Genomic DNA, 15,220 nt, shown 5'->3' on the forward strand with positions numbered 1-15,220 from the left:
TTAACGCGTTAATTTATACTGAATAAATGAGCTGATTGGAATAGACATCAAAATTGATAAAATAAGATAGGTACTTATATTTCACAGTTGATATTCAAGAAAAAAATGAATTTAACACTAAATTAATCATTAAAAAAAACAATGCTGACCTCGCCCATTCTGTACATTGTGTATGCTTCTTCCAGAAGATCATTTGTCTCATCGGCATATATTCCAGCTTTCAGGAGTGTTTGACAAGTTCTATAGATTTCTAACAGACAGCATATCAGTCGACTCTCTTCTGGCGGTGGTTCTTCTTGAAGCAAAGAGTTCATCTGATCTCGAAGTATATTCACACAGCAATCGTACGCTCGTCTGACCAAGTACACACGATCAGTATCCCGCATATATTTTCTAAATGAGATAAAACATATGTATTATAATAATAAACAGAAAACTAATAAATTGCATTTATTTTCATTTACAGAATGTACTTACAATATGTATTTTATTATGAAATGTATTAAAGATTATTTTGTTGTTGATGGAAACATGTCATGTCAAACAGATTGCATTGGGAATTTATAAGTTAAAAGAAGCAAATAAAATAATAATAAAAAGGCTTATATGGATAATGTCTCATTTATGATTATTACATAAAATTAAATTAAAATGAGTAAGATATTAATATAAATAATTTTAATTACAATATAAATTTTTATTAGATCATAATAAAAGAATTTAAAATCTGTTTTTCAAGTAAAATAACATTACATTCATTAACTTCTCTTTACTAATGATCAATTTTTATAATATGTAGACATTTTATTATTTAACCACAAGCCATATAAGCAAATGAATCAGAACAAAAGAAAAATAGATTTTTAAAGATTTTAATTAAAATTCTTATTATGATATAATGAAATTAAAATAATATTCCAAACATAAAAAACAAATCAGAATCATTTTCTTACTTTCCCAAATCAGGTGTCCTGTACAACTGCTGAGTGAGTAACACGAGCATATTGTAATCTTTCTGCTCAGTCAGCACCTGAATTAATAAGGCAATGGATCGATACATGTGAGCTCCAAAACTTCCAGGACGATCAATTTCATTGCTGGGAGCTCTCCAAATACCCTAATGAATGACAAATTTATAGATTCATACATATAGACTAAATAAATAAATGCAATAATAGATTTAAAATAAAACAAATAAGGTTTTTATTTCAATAGCAGAATTCCATCTGTTACCAAACTTAAAAGTTGCAGTATTCCATTAATAAGGTACCAGTTGACAACAATCATAGAAGTTGTTGTAAAATGATAGATTGAAAAATAAAATATTTGGAGCTAAAATTTGTCATATTTTTGTGTGACATCTTATTTACAGAAGAGTACCTAAATAAGTTTAACTGTTTTCTTCATTTTTACTAAAATTAATAAATCTAATAAAGCTATTTCAAAGACTTTTAATTAATCAAAGCATTTTAAGGGAAAAATTTATAACATATTTATATATCAAAAACTTATAAATGTTTTTTTAAGTTCTAAAAGGAATACTGCAATAATAAGGAAGAGAAAAATTTATAATTTGTAAATACACCAACTAAATTTTGTTTTCATACAGATTTTGTAATTTGATTAATTCAATGTATTCAAATATTTCATTATGAAAGGCATCTTAAGAAACTTTCTTTCATAAATAAATGTAGAATATTTAAATTCTACTTTAATTAACCTTGGTTTGTTCACTATTATTAGAAATAAAAAAATAATTCTCACCTTTCCTCAACAGAACATTTTAATAATTCTAAACTCAAACATTACATGTTTTATAAAAGATGTGTTGTTTATAATGATTCTTGATTTTATTTTTGATTTCAAAACACTAAACATCATAATATAACAGAATATTCAGGAATGTTCATACGTGTCATCCGTTGTAATGTCAAATAGAAATAAAAATACAGAATATCCCGCTCTATATTGATTGATGAAACATATAATTTCTCAGCTTGTTCTTAATTTCTTCTTCTTCTTAATTATAATTTATTAGTCCGTTTAGTTCAGTTTCATTAGCTTCTTAATTCTTTTTGAAAGATCCAGAAATAGATGAAAATACTTACAACAGATAACATCTTGTTGTATGTTATAATAAAATGATATGGTAAGTGGTTTATTTATTTCTAAACTAAATCTAACAAAGTTAACAAAGATATTATTCACTTTTTATTACAATTATTTAAAATAACAATGACACAAGAGAGCACAATTAAAGGATTTTTGAGGTCAAGAAAAATTAAATATTAAATGAGTGCCAATAGGAAAAAGGAAAAATAAATATTGATTTGTTGAAAGGAGAATAGATACACTAAGAGCTGAATTATGTAAGTAATTTGATTCCTCCACAAAGTGTAAAGAATGTAACAATCAAAACAATTTGAAGTTTCTTCATATTTTATTATTATAATATATGTTATTTATTATTATAACATAAATTTCATTCTAGAACATTACGAAATCAATATAAAGCACATTACTTTCCCAAAACTGATTTCATAGATCATTGCTAAATGTTTAAATGTTGCTAAATGTTTGTGGAATGTTTAAGTGAATAGGTTATGCATATAATGTAAAAGTTTCTATTGAGTAGAATAACTATTTTAAAGGTACTGGCAATCAGTAAAATTTGAAAATGAGTTTGTCTTTATGAAATAATATTAGAAACAAATGAAAGATTAAATTAAAATCTTCAGAAGATATTTTATGCAAGTCCCAAGAATGACCAATGCTATATTATCAAGGAAACAAATTGATAAAGGGAATATGGGAAACATGATCACAATTTTTAAACTTTCGAAACAGAACAGTCAATACATTTTTTCTTATTCAATAATTTTATAAAATTTTTAATGTTAACAGCCTTATTTCTAGACAGTGTAGAGTTACAGCCATAGATTTTGAAAGGTATGCAGAAAATTAAAGGTTTGAGCAATACATAGGTAGAGGTGGATTATTAGACATACTTATGGCGTGTCATAACAGAATACTTAATTTAAAGCTGTGGAAAAAATTTAGTTTATCAGATGCATATAAATGCAAAAATATGATTATTTTGAACTATGATGAATAAAGCTTTCTTAGTTTAAAATTGAAATTTAATCTAAAAACTAATGTATAAATAAATAAAAAAATCAATATATAAAGATATAATAAAAAAATCATTTATAAATTAGAAGTAAAATACTTATTTACTAACTTTTTTCAATTCATGTTTCTATTTTAAATAAATGGTTCATAAATGAACAATAAAGTGAAATATAAAAAAAAAAAAAAAATTCAGATAATATACATACATTAAAGAAATTAGTATTTTTGCGGTCTGCAAATAAACCTGGCATAGAAGGGTACTTCTTTGTTGGTGGTGTAGCAGCAAGTAAAATCTCACGAGCCCACTGAAGATTCTATAAGAATTGGAGAATAAGGAGTTTTAAGATTATAATTTAAAAGGAAAAAAAGTGATTAATCAATAGATGTTTCTCTTATTAATCTTCATGAAAAAATTTATGATAAGTTTCGTTCATATTTAGATACAAACAAGTGAAAGTGACTGACCTTATTTTTCTTCGAATGGCAATAATAGTGAGCCATACGATATAATGATTTATAATGCTGAATAAACCTCTGAAGACATTCTCGCATTGCATCCAAACATACAGGAATCAATTCTGCAATTTTGGATTGGCTGTACAATAATTCTTCAGGAGTTGGAGGAACAGCAATTTCCTTGGAAACTGCAGATTTTTCAACAGGTTTCTTATTCTTCTGTTTATTTACTTTTGACTCTTCAGTATTTTTGCTATCTAAAAAAGCAATGTAATAACTTTTTAGAAAATATAAACAATTGAAATGTTTAAAAAACGAAATAATAACCTAGCAGATCACAAATGAATGTTAAATTGCATATTTCTCTTCAAAAAAATGTTGAAGTTATTCTAGTAAGAGAGAAAAAAAAAATTCTAATAAAAAAAGAAAAATTTTGCTTGAAATATTTTTTAAAAACATAAAAAAATAAGTTATTTTTACTATTAATTTTTGAGTTTCCCTCAGTAATTATCAGACTACAGAAAATTAGAAAAGCTCTGACCATCAGAGTTCAATACTTGGACTAACATTTTTTTACTATGCTTCAAATGTAAGAATAGATATTCAATGGGTTTTAAGAATAAATGTATTTATACCTTTTGTACAGTGAGTTTTGATTGGTTCTTGATTTTTACTTGAATCTTTTGTTGCTATCTGTTCATCTTCAGAATTTATACATTTGGGAGGTTTATCAACATTATTTTCTTCAGTAGTATTTTTCTTAGTTTCTTCAACAGTTTTAGTTGAAGTGAAAGCTATTTCTTTTATATTATCTTTGGTAGAAGTCACCTCAGCATCTGTCTTTGTATCACTTTGCTCTTCATCAACTGAATCTGGTTTTGGAGAGTCCTTTACCTTCTTATCATCCTTTAAAGCCTTAATATTACAATCAGAAACCACATCAGACTTTTGTTCCACAAGTTCAATGCTAACATTAGTTACCAAATCTACTTGTTCATTTTCTACAATTTGCAATTCACCAGTGTCATCTGTCATTTCTGAATCTAATATTTCACTTGCATCAATAACTTCAGCTTTGACATCATCCCTTGGTACAGAAATTTCACCTACTTCATTTTTTGCTTCAGTTTCAATTGCTTCAGCTGCTTCCAACATTTCGACATCAGTAGAACTTGATATTTCTGATTCTTCCAGTTTATCAAGCATTGCAGACATAGCTGATAAAATATCCTCTTCTATTTCACTGCTTTCCACTGATTCCTCCACAATTTGCTCCACTGGTTGTTCTTCAATAAAATCCATGCATTCATAATAAATTGATGGATCATAACTTTCATGCTTTGTAGAATAAATGTCATAACTGCAATAATCCATATCTCCAAGTGCATCACTTTCTAATCTCATTTCTTCAACTAATTTTGAAGCTGCTGCTTCAGCTTCTAGCTCAAGAGCTAATTCACGCTGTTTTGTTAATTCATCTTTTTCTTCAATCACCATTTCTGGTTCTTCAGTAGCAAATATTTCTTTTTCTACTTCCTTTTCAACTTTTCCTGGGATCTTGGTTATTGCTTCAGCAATCTGTTTTGATGGACTCAAGGGTTGCTTTACAGAATCAGGTGGGCTTGATTCTGCAGAAGAAAGCTTTGAAGTATAAACTGATTCTTCTGCAGCAATTTCAATAATTATTTTAGAATCTTTCTTGGAGTCTGAAGAAGCATTCTTTTTTGCAAGTTCCTCATCAACACAACGTTCAGCAACAGCTCCAACTAAAGAATCTACAACTTCCTTTATCATCCCCTTGTCTTGAGTATCTGGTGGTGAATCAATAGAGGAACGACTTTGTCTCTTTGTAGAATCCTCAGTAATCTTTTGAAGGTCTTTCTCAACATTATCATAATAGTTGTGATCTACTATTTTGACTGATTCAACAGGATTTGAGGTATTAGGCACATTATCTTCTAACTCAGAAGGAGCAGATGATGAACATGAGCTAAAAAAAATAATGATAATTAGAGAATAAAATAATCAGATTAATTTAATTTATTAAAGACATTAAATTTTACAAAAGATAAAGGGAATAACTTACATTTCTTTTTTACATTTTTCTTGAAAGTTAGCAAATGGGCTTTTTGCAACAACACTCAGGCATTTCCTTATAATCTTCAGAGTTGCCAGATCTATGCCTATGTCTTCATACTTCCACAGAAACTTTAAACAGCTAGCATGAATTCTATAATAGACCTATATAAAATAAGGAAAAATCAGTTTTCAAGTAATTTTCAATAAAGATTTTAATCCAAGTAAAATCAAAGTTTTAGTTTTAAAAAAATTATTTTCAGTATTTAAACACTAAAATATGCAAGGAGCCACAGAATAAAATAAAATTAAACATGCATTTTTTAAAAAATTATTCAATTGTAGCAACATTAAATCTAATAAATATCACTATGCAATCTAAGTCAATAATATGATAACCAATATTTAAAAGTTGACTCTATTGTCCTTTGTTTGAAGTATAAAAAGTTTATGTTTTTCAAAACTTGTTAGACATTTTATAAATACTACTATAAATTTGTTATACTTATAATTACAAAAATATTATTTCGTAATTATAACTATAACAAATTTATAGTAGTAGTTGCAGCCGTAATAGTTATAAGTGGAGTATTAAATATACAGTATGTTTTATTGCTGCCTTAGAATAAAAGTGAAATTCAAAAAAAAAAAAAAAAAGTGCAAAATGTTATGAAATTGATTGAAATTTTCAGGGGATTAAACTTTTAAAAAATACAAAATTTAAAGTTTTATGTGGCCTCTGTACACACACACACACACACAAATGAGTAAAATGTGCCTCATAGACTAATAAGGTCATGTAAAAAATTTCAACATTTTATCACAAAAAGTCCCAAAGATATGAAACTACATAAATAAATGACTTAAATCCCTTTTACATTAAATAACTTAAATCCCATTAACATTAAATGACTTAAATCACTTTTCAGTACCTGGATATGAGTTCGCAAAGAGGAAAAATCATGTCTTATGTTCGCGTTTTAGGGGTCGTACACAAATTAACAAAGAAAGTAATGTTTGAATAAATAAATAATAGTTTTGCTATTTATTGGTTCAAAAATAATAAAAAATTGTAGAAATAATAACTTAAAGGAAAGATTACATAAATTGTTCAAAATGTTTTCCATCCATGTCAATACAAAGCTGCATTCGTCTAATGACACTTCTGTATACACTATCAAGTTCCTGTTCGGTGATGTCACGACAACCCTCTAAAATGCGTTGTTGCAATTCTGCTTTACTTAAGGAAGGTGACAAATAAACCACTGTACATAAACGACCCCACAAAAAAAATCCATAGGCGCTCACCCTAATCAGGTGATTTAGGGGGAAATTCGACTGACCATGCAAGCCAATCCACTTATCTAGAAACTCATTATTTAACCAGTGTTGGTAAGCTGAAGATATATCATGTTGGAATCAAACATGTGGAAGTACTGTTAGAGGAAGCTTCTCCATAAAATCGGGAATAACACCATTCAGAATCTCATTAACATATCTGTCTCCTGTCAACGTACCATCATACAGTATGGGTCCAAGCAAGTGGTTTTTGAAAATACCACACCACACATTCACAGAAAATTGTCTCTGGTGATGAATAGCACGTACCACGAATGGATTTGCGTCTGACTAAAAGTACTTTCAAGATATATGCATCCATCTTGTTTAAAACAGCATTCTTCTGTCCAAATTATGTTTTTCAGGAAAGAGGGATTAGCATCTTTCTGATTAAAAACCCAATTACAAAAATCTAGACGATGTTGATAATTTGTTGGTTCCTGTCCCTGCACACAATGAATGCTGAAAGGATGTCATCTATTCTGTCTCAATATTCTCCACACTGCTGTCCGTGATAGGTTTATTTCTGAAACAGCAGTACAAACACTACTATGTGGATGACTGCAAAAGTAAGCTAAAATATTAATTTCATCAGTTGAGTGAAGTATGGGCCTACCTGGTCCACCTACAGGATATACACTTCCTCTTTCACACATTCGTTGCACTAATTGGGAAATAAATCTCCCAGAAGGATGTCGGGAACTTGGATATTTACGTCAAAATTTCCATGCAGTTTCACTAGTAATGCGACTGCATAAACTGTAAAGCATTAGGATTTCAAAAAGTTTTTCATTGCTGAATTGTGACATATTGTTTGTAAAGGTTAATTGCACCCTCAAAATGTAGCAGAAGTGTGAAAGATTTATGTGCCAGTTATTCTTACATAAGCTATGATATTGATCAATGATAGAGCACAAATAACATAATATAATGATGCATCTCTTGAGATTATGAGATGCACCAATCAGAGGTATATATTTGCATATGCAAACATTTCTAAGTTTTTTTACAAGTTCATTGACTGCTATTTTTAAGTTATATTCTGTAATTCATGATATAAAATTTTAAAGTATTTTTCAGGGAGCAAGATATTAAAATTTGTATTTAAAACTAAAGATATGAAGTATATTTTATTTCCTTATGATGCATTCCTACGTCGCGACATCTGCATTGAAGCTGTACACATTTGCATTTTCATTTGTGATTGACCCTTTACCAACTTTGTTTTAACATATCTTTGAGAGTTTTCATGATAAAATTCTGAAATTTTGTACATGATCTCATTAGAAGATGGGACACATTTTACTCACTGAGAATTTTTTTGTACGGGGTCCATATAAAAATTAAAAATTTGTATTTTTTTAAATCCAAATGAAAATTTTAATCGATTTCATAACGTTTTGCATTTTTTTTTACGCAACTTTGTAATTTACAGTGATCAATATTTAAGGAAGAAAAGCCGCAGTCAAGGTTTTTGAGACACCCTATATGTATATAATAAGCAAGCAAGTAAAACATCAAGACTTTTGTACCATCTATCATATGAATGCATATTAATATTATGTTTAATAGTGCACAAGCCAGCTATGTTATTTATTGGGATGAGGATAGCTATTTTTCTGGAGTATTCTTTGTGCAGATGAATATCTATATGATTACAATACCCTCTTCCCTCATTCAAATCATTCTCTCTTCTTCCCATAAGCTCTTGAAGATGTACCTACGCGTTTATGATATTGGATAGAAAATGCTGTGTGATTTTTTATTTTTCTTCCCTATTCATATATATGCTAGTGTGTATGCAATAAATTCACATATTAATTACAAATAAATGTGCTGTCATGATCAAAATCTTAATGAGAAACAACAACAAATGTTAGCAAAGCATGGTTATGATTCTTTAGAATTCTTAGTGAAAAAAGGAACTGAGCAAATTTGAAGATGAAACTTAAAAATGGACTAGATAAATGCCCAACATTAAATGGGACAGATTATTTTATTCGGGTTATAAAGGTTCCAGCTGCTATAGGCAATCTAAAAAGACCGGACAGTGTAATATATTTTGTAAGGCCAAAAAATCTTAAAAAAAAAAAGAAAGAAACAGCAGAATGTCTTCTGAAAAATTCAGATTATGTTACATATATAAGGCTGACACTCTCGCATTTACCTGCACTACAATTTGCAGCTAAGGAAGATGCAAAAAATTTTATGAGTTAAAATCAAAGCAACATTCATAAGTCAAGCAGAAGACTGAGAAATTGAAACCAGCAATGAACTGAAAACATTGAAATAAAAAAATATATATATGAATAAGCAAATGACTATATTGCTAGAACTGTAATTAATTGTCACTCTCTTATATTAGATGTCTTATTAAAAAAAGTTGCATACTATAAGTAAACAATCTAAAAGGAAATATTTTTCAAAGTACAAGATACTCTCAAAACACAATGCGATTAATCAGTGGATGAAGTGTTAGAAATTTTCTGTAAAGAAGAAGATACTTTTCATTCACTGGCAAGTCATACTGAAAAGGCCAATATAGAAGTGTTTTATTCAAGAAAAAACATTCAGGTCCATTTCCAAACGTTGTTACATCTGAAGGTGCACATCATGTGAAATAAGTATTGTTTTCACGGAAATAAAAATATAAGATATGATACATGCAATACAAATAGTAAAAAAATTATCATCACCATATTATCCTATCAACTGAAGAACAAGATTCTGTTTTTATTGCTTTTACACATCAGGAAAAATTAAATGAAAAATTATAGATACTGGATAATGAAGTTTTTGGTCCAGTTATGGTTAAAGAAAGTGTGTGGTTTAAAAAATAAACTCTGAAATAAAGGTTATTTATTTTTTAAGTAAAGATTATTAAGTTTTGCATGAAGGAGATGGGAAGATGAAAATAAAATTTGTATGTATAAAATTTCACAATCCTATAAATTTAACTATTACAAATATAAGTTATGTTTCTCAGACAAAATATAATTTACTATCTGTTGCATGTTTAATGGATAAGAGTTGCAAAATTAAATCTGATAATAATTGTGTAATGATAATTCATAAAAAAAATAAGTCAGTAACTAAACAATATAAAAATAATGGTAAATCTGAAATGCATTTAAAACTACTGAATAATCTTGCATGTGACTTTCCTAATTAATTGAAACTAATAATTATGAGATTTGGCAAAACAGTCAAATAACTATGTCATATAAATCCTAAGCACACACTTAAAATGAGAAAATATATTGATACTGATGATATAAATTATTTTGAATGCCAAACCTGCAATATAAGTAAAATAACTAGAAAAAAACTCATCCTAATGTTGAAATAAGTCAAAATTTGAAACAAAATTGTTGAGTTAATTCATGCTGTAGTCCTATTCAATCTGATTCATTTAGTGGTACAAAATACTTCATGTTAATAGTGGATGATTTATCTGGCATATGTTTCTTTAAAGATAAACTCAAGTATTGTTTATATATTTTTAAATATAAAGTTCAATATCAAATCTAACTGGCAAAATAATTTAAAATTGAGAACTGATAATGGCCTAGAGTTTGTAAGGAAGCCATTCAATAATTAGCTTGCTAATTCATTTACCTTTCATGAAAAAACTAATAAGTGAAAGTAACAGTAAAAGCTGAAAGTGCAAACCCTATCCTTCTAGAAAGAGCTAGATCCTTATTGTATGAAAGTGAGCTTTTAATCTTTGAGAAAATATTCTTCTTCAAGCAGACACTTGAGATATAGATTCATAGCCAAAAACCTCTCCAGAAAAGAATAAGATAAATAAAAAAACAGAAGACTGTCTTTCTTAGAAATTCCCATTGAAACTGCAATAAATGAAGGTAATAATTCAAGCCTGTACCAGATATTTACTCTCCCATCAATCTGGCTACCGTATGGGGGATGAAAATGAAATACCAGATATTAAATTTAATAGCATGTTTAGTAATTTCGTATTCAATACAACTTCTAAGAATCCTTATAAAACAGTTTCTTCTGAAACAATTTTTACAAATAATAATCAAAACTTTAAACAGAAATGAAAAAAAAAAAAAAAAACTCTAATCAAATTATAGGAATTAAAGACCATGTTTTAAAAAAAAAATCTAGGTATTAAAATTGAGCTCATAACTTAAGTTATGCAAAAACAATTCAAAACATTTCTTTAAAATAGAATTCTCGGCTTTTCTCTCTCACCCCGTCACCATGTAGTGAGCATCAGTTTGTTCAAAACTCAAATTTAAAGAATTAAATAAATTTTTATTTTAAATGAGTTAAAAATTAATATTTTCAGAAACAGTAATCCTAACTTACTTCCAGAGCTTCAACTGACAATTCAAGAGGATTATGGTACTGTATCTTCTGAGGATATCGAGCAAAGTCTTCATGAAGATACATTAAAGCCTTAAAAGAAAAAAACTTTATTAATAAAGAATATATTATTGAAATATACTAGTCAAAATTTTAAAAACAGATGAGATGCATAAACTCATCCTATAATGAATTTAAATGGCAGCTAAGCATAGGGCTTTTACTTTAACAAAATCTTCAATTTAGGAAGTTTGATATCTCAAGTAGTCAGAATCTGAAGATTAAAAAGACCCATGTTAAATATAGATACAAGAATGCATTTACCTTTTGATAATGATCCATATACACAGCTGGGCCTTCACCTTTCTTTTCACAAATTTTTCCTAGCATATAATGATGCAACCAAGCTTCTTCAGGCTCTCCTCCATCATCACAATGATTAGCAGCCCGGAAACACTTCTCAGCGACTTGCAACATTTCGAGTTTCTTCTTCTTCAACAATTCATAAAGTTCATCACATACAGCATCCTATGAGAAATTGATGAATTATTTTAGCATAATCCTATGATGAATTTATTATTTTTTGCAGATCATCTGGGATGAGTTGAAAAAAGTAATGCTTTCTTTCACAGAATTATTTCATGAATGTAATTATTTCATGTAATGATATGAAAAAATAATAAATATCAAGGGATTTATTAAATTAAAATAATGGAAAGCTCATATCACCTGTTTAAGTTGTCTAGAAGCATGGGAATGTAAAATGTAAGCTAAAGAGCCATGCTCGATCCAAAGGGAGGTAGTTGTAGGATCCAATTCCAGAGAATGTTCAAAACATTTTAATGCAGCAGCTGACTTTCTATATATTGTAGACTCATTCCGAAGTTCATACTGTTTAAATGGAAAAGAAAAATGTAAATACAACCAAGCAACAAAAAAATCATGCTACATACTATGAAACAACACTTTGTTGAATTTCTATTTTGGAACAAAATAAAAGGAAATCCTTCCTTTCTCTTTCTTCCTTACATTTCAAATGGACTAATTAAAAAATTCATTTATTTAATGAATATTTTTATTTTGTGAAATAAGTTAATATATACATCTCATCATACACAAGATTCTTCAGAAAAGAAGGAAATAATAATAATAAAGCCAAAAGGAAGTTTTAAGCAGACTAGAGTTCACTTTCCGTTTTTACTTAAAATTAATGAGACACACACACACAAAAAAAAGATTGTTTAGCAAATAAATAGAAATGTTGGTTTTATGTATTCCATACTTTTATAAAGGAAAAAAAAAATGTAAAAAAGAATAATAAATTTTTCATTCATTCCAAAACAATTCTTATGTGAACAAATATTAAATATAAACACAGTTCATGATAAAACAGGTCTAAAATTTGCTATTGGTAGGAAATCAAATACCATAGTCATATTTATTCAATTCCAAAAATTTTATTCATTAATGCAGATATTCACATTAAATTATCACACGCCATCTTTCTTTTAATAACAAAAAAATATCAATTTCTTTTATGCAAATAAATATTTTAAATACAACTAGCAAATAATGATGAAATAAAATGCTAAGAATATTTTCATTTACCGAATTCAGCTTTTGATCCAATTGTGAACTACGAGAAAGTGCCATGCCAGCCCAAGAATCTTGTCTGTCAGGATTGATGCAGATATCCATGAGGTAAAATCGAATAGCTTTGCTGCATTAAAAAAGAAAAAAATAAAGATTACAAAGAACACTTTTTTATAAAAATTCTTAACTTTTTCTTTTTGGTAATCTTTATATTCTTAATCTTCATTATCTTTCTTAATTTTTGATCTATTACAGAATACTTGTAATGAAAAGTATTAATTGAATTGTAAATACAAAATCAGATGAAAATAATTTATTTTTAAAAAAGTGATTACATACCTGAATTCTTTGTTCTTGAAATAATAATCAGCAAGCAAGTAATATAAATCCTTTACAACCAGGCTAAAAAAAGTTTAAAAACATCTCAATCACAGAAAAAAATTAAACAAAAGCTCTTATGTGATGGCAATACATACAGATATTCCTAAATAGACATATTGTGATATTAACTCCTTTCTATACTTCAAGATGTTGGGGAAGAAATTTTTGAAGAAAATTGTAGACAAATTAAAAAGCATTAAAAGTTTTATTATATTTTTCAGATACATTTTTAAAATATTGAAGATACTGAATTCAATTGTATAGATGAAATTTGAAATGAATATTAGTTTATATGACTATGTTAGTGTGTCAAACTAATGGCAAGATTTTTATAATTTCAAAATGGGAAATACCTTTAATTTTGAATGTAATAAATAAAAAAATACTGCAGATTCAAGTGTTTAGAAGAACTTGAAAATACAATGGAACCTTTCAAAATGTTAAAACTTTCTCTGCTTGTTTCGATTAACATATATTAATTCTTAATCTAGCCTATTTTTAAAATTTAGTGATTACAGTGTATTATATAAATAACCTAATCATACTTTAGTTAAATTGACTGAATACTCAAAATAAATGTCCTATTATCACTTCAATAATACAAGCATTAATCTCCAAAACATGTCGGATATTTGACAAATCAGAAATTATGTTTTAGGGTATTGGTTTCCACTATGAATGTAAGACTGTGCCATCAGATCACAGCAGTTTACTAATTTAATGTAAATAATGAGTGATTAGTCCCACTGTGCAAATTTTACACAAAAGTTTTTTTCATAAGTTTTTTTTTCTTTCATTATTGCAATAATGCATGCAAACCTGATAGTTTTATCCTTGAAGGGGGCTTCAGGACACTTTTCTGTCACACCTTCAATGTAAGCAGTGTAATTATCCACCCGATTAGTTGGATCTTCATCAGGAGGTACCAAGGCTGAAATTCTTTTCAGTAAACTTTCCAACTAAGATATAAAATATATTAAATTTAGCATCATACAGAAATTATGATACTTTTATATGATTAAAATACAAATTTGGATAAAAGCAAAAAGACATCTAAACATTCATACCAACAACGTACAAAACTGTCGTTTCTTTCCCCTAATCCCCTGAAGTCAACTAATTTTCTACTTTTTTAATATTATAAAATTATTTCCCTTATTATCACAAACTCTGATTTTTAAAAATATCTACCTAAAAATAACAAAGAAATTACTTAATTAAAAATTAACTTAGTATTTATTAGAAAATAAAATTATTCATATACATTACATTAAAAAATTGAACTAATAAACTAGTAAATCAAACAACAACAACAAAAAAAGAAAAGAAAAACTAGCTATGATTAAGAAAAGATTATTTTAAAATTTTTTTTTAATATAATTTTTTCCTTTATTAATAGTTTCCATAAATGAACCTAATGACTTAATTAATTTCTTCATTATCACAAATTCACATTTTTAAAATATCTACTTAACAGGAAATTAAGAAAGCTCTCATTAGAAAATTCATGAAAAGACAAAACAGTGAAATGCAGATCAGAAAAAAAAGATTTTAACACTGATTAAAAAAGATTATGGTTTGAAATTTGGTTATGTTCTTAATCAGATTAAGTCAGCAAAATTCAAAAATTAAATGTAAATAGCTTATAAAATGATGTACTTTAATAAAATAGTTCCAAAATGCATTAATAACAGTAACATTATGATGGAAATATGTGCTTTTCCTTTATACACAGCAAATTTGAGAGTCAAAAAAATCATATAGCATCCTCAATCATACATAAATCAAAGGAAAGCACTGTAACTACATGGAAATAAAAACATTGATTCAGATTCATAATACTCTTCTATCAACCCTGCCTCTTATAGTTTTGGGTGTATTATAAGTACATTAATAGGAAATATAAAGG

The 15,220-nt window shown here is 27.6% G+C and overlaps 1 protein-coding gene across 2 annotated transcripts in view; it reads right to left on the bottom strand.

The window, feature by feature from the left end:
• Positions 1 to 15,220, bottom strand: part of LOC129984008 (calcineurin-binding protein cabin-1-like) — a 59,287-nt gene that overhangs the window by 11,513 nt on the left and 32,554 nt on the right. For both annotated transcript variants that reach the window (XM_056093757.1, XM_056093756.1), the window contains exons 29-40: positions 14,131 to 14,270; positions 13,270 to 13,332; positions 12,946 to 13,057; positions 12,067 to 12,228; positions 11,662 to 11,865; positions 11,341 to 11,430; positions 5,675 to 5,829; positions 4,224 to 5,578; positions 3,598 to 3,845; positions 3,339 to 3,446; positions 954 to 1,117; positions 150 to 393 (exon numbers count right to left, since the gene is read on the bottom strand). In XM_056093757.1, coding sequence (XP_055949732.1) covers positions 150 to 393; positions 954 to 1,117; positions 3,339 to 3,446; positions 3,598 to 3,845; positions 4,224 to 5,578; positions 5,675 to 5,829; positions 11,341 to 11,430; positions 11,662 to 11,865; positions 12,067 to 12,228; positions 12,946 to 13,057; positions 13,270 to 13,332; positions 14,131 to 14,270 — 3,045 coding nt within the window. The remainder of the gene's footprint in view (positions 1 to 149; positions 394 to 953; positions 1,118 to 3,338; positions 3,447 to 3,597; positions 3,846 to 4,223; positions 5,579 to 5,674; positions 5,830 to 11,340; positions 11,431 to 11,661; positions 11,866 to 12,066; positions 12,229 to 12,945; positions 13,058 to 13,269; positions 13,333 to 14,130; positions 14,271 to 15,220) is intronic.

This window comes from Argiope bruennichi, chromosome 9 (genome assembly GCF_947563725.1).
Source record: "Argiope bruennichi chromosome 9, qqArgBrue1.1, whole genome shotgun sequence".
NCBI lineage: Eukaryota > Metazoa > Arthropoda > Arachnida > Araneae > Araneidae > Argiope > Argiope bruennichi.